Source organism: Pezoporus flaviventris, unplaced genomic scaffold (genome assembly GCF_033815535.1).
Source record: "Pezoporus flaviventris isolate CSIRO_AGI_PZ_B2104156 unplaced genomic scaffold, CSIRO_AGI_Pfla_v1 ptg000001l, whole genome shotgun sequence".
Taxonomy (NCBI): Eukaryota; Metazoa; Chordata; class Aves; order Psittaciformes; family Psittacidae; genus Pezoporus; species Pezoporus flaviventris.
Window position 1 is genome coordinate 34812703 of NW_026892549.1, and position 15462 is coordinate 34828164.

The 15462-nt window shown below is 48.4% G+C and overlaps 1 protein-coding gene across 14 annotated transcripts in view; it reads left to right on the forward strand.

Moving 5' to 3' along the window:
* Nucleotides 1-1306: 1306 nt before the first annotated feature.
* CAMK2G (calcium/calmodulin dependent protein kinase II gamma) overlaps nt 1307-15462 on the forward strand; it is a 122763-nt gene continuing 108607 nt past the window's right edge. For 3 of the 14 annotated variants that reach the window (XM_061451354.1, XM_061451375.1, XM_061451346.1), the window contains exons 1-2: nt 1308-1554; nt 3362-3456. In XM_061451354.1, coding sequence (XP_061307338.1) covers nt 1490-1554; nt 3362-3456 — 160 coding nt within the window. In that variant the 5' untranslated portion in view covers nt 1308-1489. Of the gene's footprint in view, nt 1555-3361; nt 3457-15462 lie in introns of all 14 variants that reach the window. The other 11 variants (XM_061451384.1, XM_061451400.1, XM_061451392.1 and 8 more) reach the window with 6 other exon arrangements.

Sequence of the window (15462 nt, forward strand, 5' to 3'; positions counted from 1 at the left end):
TGGTGGCTGCTGTCACTGCTTTTTATGTGATTGAATAACGCGATGCTTTTGTAGGCTAGTCATAAAGCAGGAATACATGGTACAGCACTTTTCATTTTCGGATCAGTTTGATACTGTTCCTGGCTTATGGTACACTTATCTGTCTCTCTGTATGTTCTCAGCACAGCTTGTGCTCCCAGTCGTGCAGGAGAGGCCAGAGCAGCCCTTCCCTCCCTGGCTGGATCCGTGGCTGCCCTATATAAATCTGCATATTAAGCAGATTTGGCAATTGTTCAGACAGAGACAGACTCGCTTAAGTAAAAGGTGAAAATAAACTTGTTTATAAAGGCCCTGCAGACAGCGCTCTCAGATGGTGTGCTATTAGAGGCAGAACAGAGGCTGGTTTGTTTTCTTTTGCAGCTGGAGACCGATCATTTGTTTGCCTGCTGCGTCCAAGTCCCATCACCATAAACCATACGTGTGTGCGAATGCCCTGTCTCGTTCGTCAGTTAGTTTCAAGGCACTTGGCGTGTTTCGGCTCTACCTCTGCACCAGATGGTTCATTTCCTTGGGGACTCCCACATGCACCCCCAGGCTCGGGAGGCCTGGAAGCGCGCCTGGCGCGACCCGAGGCGGATCATGGGGAGCAGGACGCGGGGCTCTGCTCCCCGCTCCGGCGGGGGGAAAGGCCGAGCGACGGGTCCCTGCGCGGGCGGTGGCTTCTGGTTGCGGTCGGCAGCAGACGCGACCTGCCTCTTCCTCCCCGCGCCACCGGCTGCTCCGCCGGCCGAAGCACGACACCGGGCAGTCAGTGCCTGCAGGGCCGCGGCAGGCAGGGCACGGGTCGCCCGGCATCAGCCCAGCTGACGTGCGCCCGGGAGAGGGCGGCGGCGCCCCCCCGCTGCACGCACGAAGTTTATCCGGCCGCGGCTTTCTCGGCCCCGGGTGCTGCGGCCTCGGCCCGGCGCCCCCCCCCCGGGGGGAGTTAAGAGAAACACCCGCGGGCGCGCTTGGCCGGGGCTCCCCTGCCGGGTCTGCAGGCTGCCAGCCGGAGCGCAGCGACCGGGAACGGGGCCGAGCCCGCCGCAGTCTGCCCCTTCCCTCCCCCTGTGCCGCTGACTGCAGTGCCCGCTCCGGCAAGCGGGGGGAGGCGGCCGCGCCCCGGCTGCAGCCGCCCGCGCTGGCGGCGGCGTTAGCGGCGGCGCTGCGGGAGCCCCGGGAGCGCCCCCGGCGGTCACACCCCGCGGCGGGCCGGGGCCGGCGGAGGGAGGGGGCCGGCGCGGGGTGTCTCCGAGCCAGTTCTCGCGGTGCTGGCCAGGCTCAGCCTCCTTCCCCTCCCCGGCGAGCGGTGACTGTGCACGGCGGAGTGGGGAGCGCCGAGCCGGGCGCGGGGGGAGCCCGCGCCGCCCCAGCGAGCCAGGAGGGAGGCCGCCGAGCAGCGCGCCCGCCCGGCCCGTCCCGGCCGCCCTGCCCCATGCCCCAGCGGCGCTGAGCCTCCCGCAGCCCGAACATGGCCACCACGGCAACGTGCACCCGCTTCACCGACGAGTACCAGCTCTACGAGGAGCTTGGCAAGTACGGAGCCCTCTGCGCGCCCCGCGCCGCGCCCCGCCGCTCGCCCCGGCCCCGGGACCCGCCGGCGCTGCCGGGGAGCCCTGTGCCGGCCCCCCGGCTCTGCCGGGAGCCGGAGGAGGATTAGCTGTAGCTTTGTAATCCCGCTCTCCGACCCCGCGGCACCGCCGCTGGAAGGAAAGGTGTTTCTGCGTCCCGGGGTCGTCCCCGCCGCGGCATGGGTTGTCCCCGCAGCCGGCCTCGGGCTGCGCGCTCCTGTTGCAGCCCGGGACTTTCCCTCTTTCCCCCTTGCCCTCCTCAGGACCAGGCTGCCGCGTTCTCTTCCCCACACCGTCTCCCTGCTGCACACTGCAGTTCCCTTCAACTGTTTCTGTGCTGGGACACAACACTCTTACCGCCACTCTGCGATGCTTCAGTCCCCACTTCCTTGTCCCTGTGAAAGGACCAGGTGCTGCTGCACTGCTCTTCTCCCTCTCTCTCCTTCCCTCCCTCTCTCCGCGCTTGTCTCTGCATTGGCAAACCTGCTGCTGCACCCTAGGACGGGGCTTTGCAGGGGCACCCCGCGGGACAGGAAAGCGGCATAGCAATGGCCGGGGTAGGATGTGGGGACAGTGCTTTCCCGGGTGCTGCTGTTCTCCCCCTCCCTCCCTCCCTGCACCAACGGCTGGGCTCTGCTGCATCTCTTCCCTCCAGCCCGGTGTCCCCGTCCCTCCCCACACTGCTGCAGCTGTGTGTCGCTGAGCTCGGGCCCCGGTGCTGGTGCTCACCTTGCTGCTCATTGGTTTGTATGTAGAGGTTGAGGAAGGGGAGAAAAAGGCAGGACTCTGCAGTATCGTGAGGATTCAAGCTATTTTAGGCTGTCTGTAGGGCTGACTGTCTTGTGGGGTCCTTGTGCAGGTTCTGTTCCTCTTTCTTATACTTTAAATATGTACATTTGTCCTTAGATGCAGTTTCACATTCCTGGTCTGAAGAACTTGAAATTTTCTGCCAGTTTTCTCTTATTTGTCCTTTTCGGATTTTTCCTGTAAAGCCAGTTGTTATTCTTTTCCCACTTGGCTTTGTTGTGGATTTTGTTTTTGGTTTTGGTTTGGTTTCAAACGGAAGGAACTGCTTTTAAACACTCAGCTGTGTAGTCCTGTAGATTCTGAGTCCCTATCTTTTCACCTTGGTGTCTTGTATTATCTCTTTTTTTTTCCTCAAAGAAATCCTTCTTCCCTCTCTCTCAGACCTCTTCTCCAGGTGGCTCTTTGGCATAGTTGTAATAATATCAATAATTCCAGCTTGAGAAAATGTACGAAGCCTCGTAGCTTCCTGCGTGCTTCCTTAATAGGTACATGCTTATCCCCATTTTGTAGGTGGGTAGGTAGATGTAAGAGAACTAGTTACTTCTGCAAAGTGTTGCAGCGATTTTGTGACCAAGCTGGCACTTGAACATGGGAGAAATGAGTCCTGGTTGTCTGATACAACTGCTGAGGATACTGTCTTTGGGAGGTGGACTTACTGGCAAGTGTTTGCAGCATCGTCTCCTGTTCATCAATCCCTCACATCCCGTTTCTGTGCCTGGATGAGTCCTTTCTCCCTGGACGGTGTGTTGTTGTTACTGTGCTGTCTGGGAGGGGGCTTCAGTGCCATATAGACTAGGTTATATTTGTTGATCAGACAGCATGTGCTTTTCTTCAGTTTCTCATGTGTCACTTCCATCCTCTGCATGTCTTCTGTCCTTAACCTGGTCCACTCTGGGTTAAAAATTGCCGCAATTGTATTCTCATTTTCAATTTCAGAGCTCCTACCCTCTGTATTTTTTTTCCAGGGGAGCCTTCTCTGTGGTCCGCAGATGTGTAAAGAAAAGTTCATCACAGGAATATGCTGCAAAAATCATCAACACCAAAAAGCTGTCAGCCAGAGGTTAGTCTCTCGATGTTCCCTTCTCCCTTCCATGAGCAGAAAATACTTTGCTGGAGTTGAAGCTGTGATAAATGTAAGGGATCTGCAGTTGCTTGTCTCAGTCATTATTTCAGCGTTACAAAGTAATTGAGTTGTGTGGCAGAGAGGAGGTTGCAAGGAGGTGTTGCAAGATGATAGAAAAAATCCTGTATCTGGAAATGGTTACTCTGTGGCATTGTCTTTTTTTCTTTTGAGGTATTTCTTCTGCAAGCCTAGCTAGAGGTATGTTTATGGGAGATTTATTGACGTGTGTGTGCACCGATCGCTCATAATAAAGAGAAGCGTTGCAGACGGATTTTGGCTAGGAGATCTGTCTTACCCGAAGAGATGTGATTATCCTTTTTTAAGGATACATGCTATATGCCTTGTTCCTTTCATACAGTAGTCAAATGTGGTGTGTTTGGAAACCAACAAGTTTGCTTTCAAAGGCAGAAGTAGGTTGAGTGCAGAAATCTTGCAAATTTGACTTCTCAGTTAATCAGAACGAGTATTTGTTGCTTTTGTTATTCCTGGAGACTTAAAAACCTGAAACCAGGCTGAAGATTTGTTTTTCTTTTCAAAAGACTAAACTCTTCCCCTCAGCTGTTGGTCTTCTGTTTTCCAGAGATGCACAAAAGGTAGTGTAGCTTATAGTATGCAGGGAATGTGTATCTTCTAGTGTGTAGGGAAACCCTTACAGGGATTAGTTGCTTCAAGGGTGGAGTGGATGAGGGAGAGAATGAGAGAAACCAAACTGCAGTACAAGATGCTGAAAGCAGAGTGTGCAACAAGTTGAGATGCCAGAGGTGACTGTTTTCTAGAAGAGGTGAACAGGACAAGATCAAAGTCCTTAGAGACCTTCCAGATTTGACAAAATTAATGTATTAGGCCCTTGACTGTCTTGCTAGTTCAATAGATGGTTTAGTAAGGAGGATGACTGAGAAATAAAAGGAGAGACAAGAGGAAGCAGCAAATGATCTTGATAAATGACTTAGAAGTGAATAATGTTTTGCCTAATCCCTATAAAAGAGAAAAATAGAATATACTTTTTTTGCTGGAATACAAAATGTGATAATAAGAGCAGAAGATGGCTTGAAGAATGGTGAAAATTTTCCATTTAGTGTAGTTAGCATGGAAAAGAAGTGTGAGAAATTGAGAGTGCCATGCTGTGAAGGTTGGTTTGTTTCTCCTTTTTTGACTTGTGGAAGCAAGTGTATCCAATAATGTGGTGTTTCCTGAGTGAGGTCGTGTTGGGGACCAGCCTGTGGGCCCTAGATTGTTTAGTTGGTGGCTGCAGATCCTGTTAGAATTAGCATTCCTCCATAGTCAGGTGACAGTGCCTGCTGATGTAGGTGGGATATCCAATCTCTTGAGTTCAAAATTAGTTCAACTTAATATGGGAGGGGTTTGAAGGGTAGCTTTGCTCTGCTGATGGCCATTAATGCCGTGTTCGCTCTGCAGAGTTCCCTGTCCATCCTGTAGCGAGAACTAACTCTCAGGAGAGCCATCTTCTGAGACCCCAGTAGCTTGATAAACTGGTCACAAATGAGAAACCGTTTTCCTACAAAGAAGGTGGTGTTGAAGTTAACTCTGGAGATTAAAAAAAATGAGCAAACCTGCAGAATCAGTTCAGTTGAAAGAAAATTCAGAAACATACTAACAGAATATGTCATAGTAGAACTGATTGAGTCATTTTTTAAGTGTTTGGGCACCTAATGAATTACAGAGGAAGGGATACATAGATTCTAATTGTTCCTCATATTAAGGTGATGATACTGCTATCACCCAGCAAGTAGGAGGAGTAAGTTTGGGTGAATACAGGCCATTTTTTGATCTTCTGTTTACTTTCTAGATTTCAGACGTTCCTGTAAATAAAATACGTTGAGGATACTAGCCTGGTCCTCAGCTATGTAACTTGAGGCAGCTAGCAATGACTTAGAAAGGTATTGGTTAGGTAGAGGGCAAGTGTGAGGAGAGCCAAGAAAGGAAATGGATGTTTCTGCTAGTTCAGAACAATATCTGAAACAAGGGACTGATCAGATTTCGTTGAAGTCTTATCTGAGGACTAAAGAATGTGCTTTTACAGTGAAAAGTGAATGGTGACTTCAGCTGAATATATAGGTTCCTCAGTTATTCCAGCTGTGTTTGCTGATAGCTCAAGTGGTTTGTACAAAAAGGGACTGAATATATTGATAGGAACTTAGTGAATTCACCTTGGAATAGGTCTTTAACGCACTGAAGGAGAAATGCTTGCTATTTAGACACTGCAGCTGTAAATCAGTGATTAGGGAGATTCGATTCAGCAACCTGAAAATGAAAGTCTCCGGGAAAAGCATTTTAGAAAGCTGTCTCCCACAGGAGGAGAATTACGGCATTAATTCTGCAGTATCCTGGATATATGTTGCCTGATGCTTCCTTTCCCTGAGCTGGCACTTCTCCCCTGGGTGTCACGTCTCTGCCCAGCAATACACAGATGAGGCTCTCCTGCATGCCCAGTTGCATACATGTCTGTAGTGCAGGTTAACCCACCCTCTTGACCTGCCTCTCGCGTTGTTGGCTTTATTCTAGGCTTGGTCACAAGGCCAGAATATTTCATCATGTGGGGACAGCCTGCTCCTCTCCAGCTTAAGCTTAGCTACAGCTAACATTTTGTACCTTCTCTAGCAGAATTTGAACCTGCGTAGATATCTCATGTGGTAACTGCTGCTTCAAGAGCCAGCGTCTTGCTGCTGTGTATATGTCCAGCCCATTGCTGCTTCACAGAAGTTTTGTCTGCTGTAGTGCTTCCCTAGGTTACGTACAGGGAAGGGGTAATGAAGCCTTGCTCTCTTCCACAGTACTTCTTGTTACCTTTATTTTTTAAGACTCTTGATAAAGAAATACTAGATAGCCAGCTGGGAAGTGCTGAACAGCTTGCTTTATGTAGCAGAAAAGGAGGAAGAGGAACACTTCAGGGTGAATTGTTTTCTTTCAGAGGGTTTTGTATTATCTAGCACGTTTATCAAACTTTTCTTAAAGCAATATAGAGTTGAAGAGGCATGGTGCTGTTAAAGGGCTTCTCTCTCAAAACAAGGAGGATGAATGCGGTGCTGGTATTTATGAAGGGCAATCCTAACAACTTTGCTCTTGTAAGCTTCACCCTTCGTCAAGTACAAAGTCAGATGTTGAGAGGAGAGTCTCTGTTTCTCTATTGTCTGTGATTTTGGGGTGCCCGTTCTCTCTCTTTTTTAATGAATCGTGTCACTATGAGCTCATCTAGGTTAAAATTCATATTTCAGCTTTAATTATTTGTTATTATTCATATTACTCATATTGTGTGATGCTTAAGACTGCCCAGTGAAGAGTGTGCCAAGAACTTTGTTAAACAGGGGCCAAATGCTTGTGGAAAGGGAGGGGAAACAGACTTCACCTTAGTGAGTGTTCAGCTGACATGTAAGAGCAGTGGTTATTACGCATAGGGGAAATACAATGCTTCAGTCATCTGAAATTCCTATGGGATTGAACGTACAGGTTTTTACCAAAGCTGCGGGTAGAGGGAAGCAATAACTAATTTTTTTGAAGTTGTGTTGCAAGTGTCACCAGGATACTTTTTGAACATGAAAACGCATAGCAAGCAGTGCTTCAGTTTCTAGGCAGCAGTGAACTTCAAATAAAGTAAAATTGCTTGCAGTTACCAAAGAAAAAGGATCAGGAGAGAAGCAGTAGCTTTAGTAGCAGTAGGGAAATACGCAGTATTTGACTGTCGAGCATATACTTCAGGAGATAGTCCTGCGCTGGAAAGAGGCAGACAGAGTTCTACCCGGTGATAATTTTTAGGATGTTTATACCATAGAGGATGTAGTGATTCTATCCCCAAATGTAGTAAGATCTTAACACCACCTTTGTTTTTAGGTGCAGGGAGAGAAATCTCTCTGCATTGCATCTGTTGTTAAATTTCATTTACTGCTGAAAACCTGTGTCGTACAACTCTTGCAAGTGACATCTCTTGATGAAAAAGGTGAAAAGCAGCTGTCTTGGAAGTCAGACTGCTTTGCTACTTCTCCTTACTGTGGCTTTGCTCTTGCCTGTGGAATAAAGAGGTGGATTCTCACCCTGCTCTCTTTCTTTCCAAATCTGTACACCAGATGAAAATTTGTAGCCTACCAGTTACTTTGCTGTTGCTCCTATAGAAGATTATGTGGATTGTGGGAGGAGCAGAGAACTACTTCTGTGTATCAATCCCTGTCAGGAAAAAAACTCTCTTTACACTTCCATCTCAGCTTTTTTTCATACACCCCTCTTGTCCTGGCTTTCGGTTCCATAGTGGTTGCTGATTTGGGCTTTACAGTATTTTTTGTTGGAGGTGTCAGTAGTAGTTTTCCCTGAATGCTGAAAAGTTGAGCTTGAATGCTGTGGAGGAGGTTTAGCAGCATCAGTCCCTACATCTATCTTGATCTGCTCTGCAAACGTTCTTAGCCTGTGTTTGAGTTAGGACTGTCTTGGACTGCTCCTGTGGTTGCCAGGTTTGAAGTCCCCTGTGGGATCCAGCACAGCCGCTCGAATTGGAAGAGTGCAGCGGTGGTGCACTGCAGCCTGGCAAATCCGCTCTGTGTGAAAGCAGGGAAGCCCAGCACACCGGTCACAGATGGCTGAAGCGCAAATCCCAACCCGTGTAGCAGTGTCCTGTAATAGGCGTCCTCTGTGCGTGCCTGTGTTTGTAGGCTGGGTACAAATGTCCTTTCTTGCAGAGGACAGCAAATCAACCCCTGTCTGCTCAGCTGTAGTTGCTGAGCAGCCAAATCAAGTCTGGTCATTCCGTGTGGGAGAGGGGCTGCCCTTTCTGCAGGGTGGGCCTTAGGCTGAGTGTGAAGAGCTTCCCTGTGCCCCAGCTTCTCCTCCCTTCTGCTGCCAGCAAGCAGTCTGAGAGATGCTGTGATTAGGGAGCGCATATAGGAGATCAGCTGCAGAGATGGCTGAGGATTTTTTTGGAAGTCTGCACACCCGGAGGGATGTAAGGAGCAGAGCCGGGGTGCTGCATCCCCCAGAGCAGTGTGTGTGGTGGGGTGAACGTGAGGGGCTGGGTGCTGCGGGAAGGGGGCTGCAGGGGAAGGATCGGCCGGTGGGGCGGGTGCGTGGATGGCGAGTGGCTGAACTCTGCGCTCTGCACCGCAGCACACATGCGTGCGGCGGGGAGTGGCGGGGGGGCTGCTCTGCTGATGTCAGAAACTGCAGCCCTCTGCCTCCCACCGGCAGCCTGTCTCCCCCTCCTCCCCTCCGTCTGCAGCCCCTGCTCAGGGGAGGTAGGGTTCGGGCAGTGTATGTCACCAGCAGAGATTTCACCGTCAGAGGTGTTTGGAGAAAAAGGAGTGGGGTGTGTGAAAGGGGAGACCCTGACCTTGGAGGAGAGGCTGTGGCTGGGAGCTTGCCGGGTGGCCACCGAGGATCGGTCAGCCTGGCTTTTTGCCTGCCTCAAAGCATCGGTACAGGCAGGAGAGCGCCCTGTGTTGAGAGCCGGCAGAGATTGGCGGGGCGGCGAGCGCTGGACACCTTGCTTTACTGTGGCTCGCTATGGCCAGAAGCTGGTTTCCTCCCGCTGCGGTTGACAGCGATGGCTGGGGTTACCCCAGGTTGCCTCTCAGTTTACGCTGTATATTTTATAAAGGAGCTGGAACAGAGCAGACAGGATTTCAGCTCGTGTCTGTCTTCTCAGTGGTCACATTAAGTATTGAATTTCCAGCATTAACAATAAGGAGGGGGGGCATTGGGCACACAGATTGGGCAGGAGTTCCTACTGCCTCCGCATGAGGTTGGAGAAAGGGGCTTGGCGAGAGAGTCGGGTTTCTTGTTTTCCCAATATAAACTGGACTTGTGTATGGCAGAAATGTGATTAGACTAACTCCTGCACGTGTCCCAAAGGCCTTGGCTCTAGAGCATTTACCAGCTCTCATTTGACCAGCGAGCTACAACTGAGATGTTTCCAGGTGCCCCTTCAGTGAAGATTGGGATATTGAGTGCACTGTAGATGTTAGGGGCAGGGAGAGCCCCTTGAATTTCTTGTGAGAAGGATGTGGTGCAAAAGCTGTGTGTTTCTACTTTTGTTGTTTGTGGTGCTGGTGGTGGTTTTGGGGTGTAGTGTGGAAATTTCATTGCCTCCAAATTTAGTTGTTCTCTAACAACAATTTTGGACGGTACCAAAATCCTCACTGTCAGAGGAGGCTTCATCATGAAGAAACCTCTGCAGAGTGCTCCCTCCCTCCCCCAGAACAAAGGTCTAGCGCCACTGTTTCCGGGGAGGACTATGACAATCTTCTTGTTGTGTTCCATGCTCTGCAAGTGTTTTATTTTTCCTGGCTCTGCAGATTGGGTGAAGACAATTTTTAAAGGCAAACATGCTAATAAGGAAAAAAAAAGTCTCTCCACTGTGAGCTCATAACCCTCACAAGCAAGGCATCACCCCTCTTTCCAGTAATTGTGGCCTATCACCTGTTCTGGTGTTTCAGATGTTTGTGTTTCTCTGTTCCTGAAACTTCCTAATTTTCACCAAGATAATGGACTTTACAAAAAATGTTAATTTGTAAGTGTTTGACTATAGAGTGAGCTGTTGCTGTTGGCTTGGCCAGGCCAGGAGGGCTGCATCAGCTGGCACCAGGATCCACCAGCTCAGGAAAGAAGCTTTGAATGCTGTAAAAAGAAATGCAGAGTATCTCGCCTTGTTGTGTGTTTGCCTGCAACAAATGTGATGCCAATGCTCAGAGCAGTCATCTTGGGGAAAGCAGAGGTGCACTGGCTTCTGATGGGCAAATATGTGCTTAAAATCTTGAGGTGCTCACTAGATATTTTTAGTGTATGGAGGAAACGTCAAGCTGTAATTGAAACAGCTGTAGTTCCTGCTGCCCCTGTGACAGTGAGCTTACTGCTTCAAATGTGGGGTCTTATGAGTTAGGCTGACCTAATTTTATACCTTCTTAAACTCACTGTGTATTTAAATTTCACCATATACTACTGTTATGGCTCCCTGAGCATTCTGGTATTGCTGTATACATGACTTGTGGAGAGCAGCAGCAGCATACCTCTGAAGAAATGGGCTGGCAGTATCTTAGAAACAAGTTTTTTGAACACTGAGGATAACCAAAGGCTAGTGAGGCATGGATTTAGCTGCCTGGGAAAACTGAGTCTATAGCTGTTAGATTTTGATGCCTCATAGCTTTTTTTTTCGCCTGTTGCTCTCTGGCCCCCTTTCTTCCTGTTTTAATTTTTAATTTCTTTCGAATGTTCATTTGTTTCTCCTGGATTGGTTACTTTAACCAATAATTGTATTAATCTATAATGCTTTGATTGAAAATATCCCTTTAGTAATGCTGCTTCACTCTCCTCCCAGAGAATATTGCAGAATTCCTGTTGCTTCCACCCGTTAGATGAGCAGACTGGGGAGGATGATGGTTGGTGTAAGCACCTAATTACTGCTGACTGAGAATAATTCAGACATGTGAGGAGAGCTAGTTAGTTAATGTTGTATTTTGCCTTTTTATGATGGGGTCAGGAAAGGAGGAGATAACTGTGGCTTTACTCATGGTGTCAGGATCCATCTCACTCTGATCCTGGCAGAGTCAGGAGAATTCCCCGTCTCTGAGATGTGAGTTGAGTAAATGTGATGACCTTTCAGAGAACGTGTGTGTGCGTCTAGATGTGATACTGTACTCTCAGCACTTTGGCATTATGTTCCTGAGAGCATGAGTTACATACCTCTCTGGATCGGTGACCCGCTGTCCTGCTGCTTCAATCCAAAGTTCCCATCTTGAGCTAGCTGTCATCCAAGCACCTGCAGCCCTAGGCTGCCTTGTCTGTCCCATGGTTGGGGTCTGCTTAGTAGTGACACTGGGATGAGTCCAGATTAGCGTCCTGCTTCTGAGAAGGGTGCTAGCTCATTTTTTCTCTCTGCCAGAAGGCACAGGTGATTTGGCTTTTAAACACAAGACCCTTTTTCTCCAGGGCAGCAAAGGTAGCATCTCTCTTTGCAGTGCTGTCATTAGTGTGATTCTGTCAGCATACCAAAAATTGAGCCGAGAGATGTCTTGGAGAAAAGAGTAGGCATTGCAGGAATGAAGGCAAAGTTAATTTAAAGGAAAAACAAGACCCATGCAAACATATCTCAAAGGAAGGAAGGTGCCCTTCGTAGGCCTAAGGAGCAGAAGGCTCAGTGGCAGAGAAGGCAGGGAGCGGCAGCCTGCCTGCTGTGGCAGAGCTGCTGGGTTATCTCTGGGGGCTGTTGCCATGATCACAGTGTCAAACAGGGACTGAAAAATCTACCAGATGTGTGTGAGCCAAAGGTTTAAACTTTCTCATAGGAGGGAGGGGAGGGGAGAAGGAGAAGGGTGGGTGATGATGTATTAACGAAGAACAGCATCCTAGTGAAAAGTACCAGGCCCGCTTTACTGTAGCCACTGGGATGGCGGGTGGGAATGTGCACTGGCATTCTTCCTTCAGTCTAAATTCTGTGCAATGTTGCTCTGACAGATTCCCTCTTTGAAGAGGGGTAGATGCACCCTGCTTTCACTGGGTAAATTGCCAGGATTTGGATTGTTTTGGCAGGTGAAATGGAAAAAGTGGGAAAAGTTGGTGTGTCTCTCTCTTTCTGGCCTTTTTTTCTGTTCCATATACGCACAGATAACTAGTTCTCTATGTTGTGCTAAGAGCTTTTCCTCATCAGAGTTGGTACAAATAATCCAGTTTCAGTATAGTTTGATATTCTGAAGCCTCCAGACTCAAAGTTAACCAGTCTGCGCTAATGTTACTGATGACGCAAGGCTGTTGTCCTTGAAAATGTCTGATTTAAAATCGTATCAGCACTATTAGGGCTAGTATTGGTCATGACCCTGTGTACTGCTTTTGTCCCTGCTGTTTCCCTGCCGAGAGCTGGAGCGGTGTCACTGCATCTCAGAGCTGATCGTGTTGTGGCGAGGGCCTGGGTGGTGGGCAGGTAGTGTGTGATGGAGGGTGGGCTTGGGCAGTTTTCCCTGCACTGGAGTCTGAGGGAAGTCCTATCACTACCCTGTGCTGCAACCCTGTGGAGGTTGAGTGTTACAAGGAGTGGTCCTAGAAGAATTAGTGATGTGCAGTTGGCTGGGGATCGAGGAGCTTGTGGAGGGGTCTCTGGCTTCAGTGCCCCATAGCTCAACAGGTAGTACCACTTGTTTGTTTGCAGAACTACAAGTTATACAGTGGCTTTTTGCAGGCTGCTTCAGGAGAGACTTCTCCGGTCATGCGTGGCAAACCCCTGAGCAGCACCACAGAGTAGTGTTAAATGTTTTAGAATTGCAGTAATTATATCTAGTTTCTTTTCTAGAAGGGCTTCTTCAACTTAAAACATTTGTTTATTAAAGGAGACATTAATGTCTATAGAAATTAATGGTGTAGGTCTTTCTGAATCATGGAAATCCCAGTGGTCTTTTTAAGCCCCTGTGAATACAGGCTGTGAGTGAGAACAAGGATGTTAAGCCTCCGAAGCCAGTTTCTGAAAGCTTGTGGAAAGGATTCTTTCCCTTCCCTCACTTCTGTTCCTCCTCTAGGCACCTGAGTTAGCTGTTGTGGGCTGCAGCTTGTCTAGTGGAGTAACTCAGTATTTGGATGTGCTTTATCTTCTGCTGTTACTGTATCATCTCCGGTAAGTCAATTGGTGTAGACTGTGGTAAGTGATGGCTGTGAAGAGAGAAATGTCATTTCTTGATGTTGACAACAACTCTTCTTTGAAGGAGGAGGTTTTCTTAATCCCAGGGGAACAGTGAGAAAAGGAGAAGCAGGCTGACACAGCCTGGGGTCTGAGGTGGAAAAAGGAGGGAGATGAGCTAGAAATCTTTAAACTTAAGAAGGACACTGTTTTGTTTTGGTTTTTTTTCCCCTTTCTCTTCTTTTGCAGGCAGGACTGAGCACAGGGTAGCTCAAGGTCAGTTTTACCTCAGCTTCTATCTTGAAAGAGAGTATTTCCTGAACTTGTTGCTCTATTCCAAACCTGTTGTGAGTTCCAGAGGGGTCTACAGTTGATGGTCTCGCTTCTGAGTGAGGGGTCTCCTTGTCTGAGCAGCAGAATATAGTCAGTGTGTAAAGTTCCCTTCAGCTCTGGAGATGAGAGATGTGTGTGTTGATCCTGCTGCTGTGCTTGCTGCTGGAGTCCTGATGTGGTACACCTGACTTGTGACTTCAAAGGGGGTAGTCAAGTACTTTCTCTGGGATGCAGGAGCACACTTAATAGATTCACATTTCAAATAGCATGGGTGCCCTGGAAGCTTTTGCAGGGAAAACAGCTCGTTAAACCTCTTCTTGTATTGGTCTCCAGTGCCTGCCAAATATACTGAAGTGTTTCTACTGTAGGGAAGCAGCTGCCATTCTGAAAATGTCTGTGCATCTTGTTTTTATCCTTTTTTTTTTCCTCCCACCCCCTTGCATCCAAGTGTATAACGTTTCATGGGTAATGGGCCAAGACATCACCCAGGGTGGCCGGGAGAAAAAGTAAATGTGGAAGAATGAATTTGTCCCTAATGCCCCCTGTAACCCACAGGGACTGGCTGGAAGGGTTTTCTTGGAGTCTAATACAGAGTATGGCCTGCTGATGCCAAGCAGTTCTTTCTGTTGCTTGCCCAAAGAGTTGGTACGCTGTTAAGTTGAATTTTGCCTGCCTCGGGGCCTCTCCATGTAAGCTTTGGGTATCAAATGTCCTCTGTTGAGATTGTGTCAGACAGATTGGAAGAGTTGAAGTTGCACAGCTTCATTTTATAACTGGTGCCAGTGCAGAGACAAAGCTTGATCGTGACGGATGTGCCTCTTCAGTGCAAGTTAAAGTAGTGATTCATAGCTCTTGTGTTACTTTAAATATTCCTGATTTTTGGACTGCAGGATTGAAAAGTGACTTTCAGCTCTGCCCATTTTTGTTTGACTTTTATGTCATCTGGCTAGAATCTGTCAGCTCTGCAGATTAGGATATTGTGTTGCGTCTACTGCTTGTTATGAAGTTGCCTGGATTAAAATTTTCAGTGTTGCCTGATCAGTGCAGAGCAGTGATCCACAGCCTCCTCTGTCTGTCTGAATTGCTCTAGCACTTTAGAAAGATGATGTAGAGGAGTGAAGTGTTGGTCAGCTCGTCCTCTGTGTGGAAACACTTCTACAACAGCAGTCTGGGAGTTGAGCTCTCCTAACACGCTTGTTTATCCTCTCCAGACAGCCAAGTTCAGCACCAGAGATGTGAAAACAGAGGAGCAAGGCAGTTTGCTTTTTTGGTAACCATTAGGAACAAGGCAGTTTGCTTTTTTGATAACCATTATCAAATACTGCTGACAAGTCCAGGTGACTCTGGCTGCTGCTAGCAGTTTATGTTGCTGCATAGCTGGTTACCCAGCCTTAAGGAAGCACATTATGCTTCACTAACTCTTTGTGTCTGTGTGTGCCTAGTTCATTCAGTAGTCCCGAAGCTGATGTTAAAAAGCTTTCCCTCGCACCACCTCACAAATGGTCAAGAAGTTTCTTGGCTTTCCTAGGCTCATGTCCCTGATGAAATATCGAATGTTAACTGCTGAGCTTTTTCTCATTTGCAGAGCACAGCTAAAACTCCTTCCCCGTCTTGGAAACAACTCAGGTCTCACTGATGCGGTTGCTTATCTGAAGGGGGGGGGTGGGGGGGGTGGGGGGGCTGGCTTGCGAACCAGGAAACATGCAGCTCGACTGAGCCAGAGGAATTTATATTCTTCCTTCTGCATCTTTGAATTCCTGGATCCTGCATTGCAGTGACTTGGCACTGATGAGACCTGCCTCCCTGACACTGTTACCTTTTCTGCTAACCAGCTGTAGTCTGGTATTTATTTAGCTGATTCATTTAAACTCACTAGCACCTGATGCGATCAGCTGATGGGGAGAAGAAAGAAGCTTGTGTCCAGAAATGAGCTCACTTGGTGGGATTTCTCTTTGATAAACTGTGTGCATAGTGGGATTGAGACAGGGCTGCTGGAGTTCTTGCACAGGTCT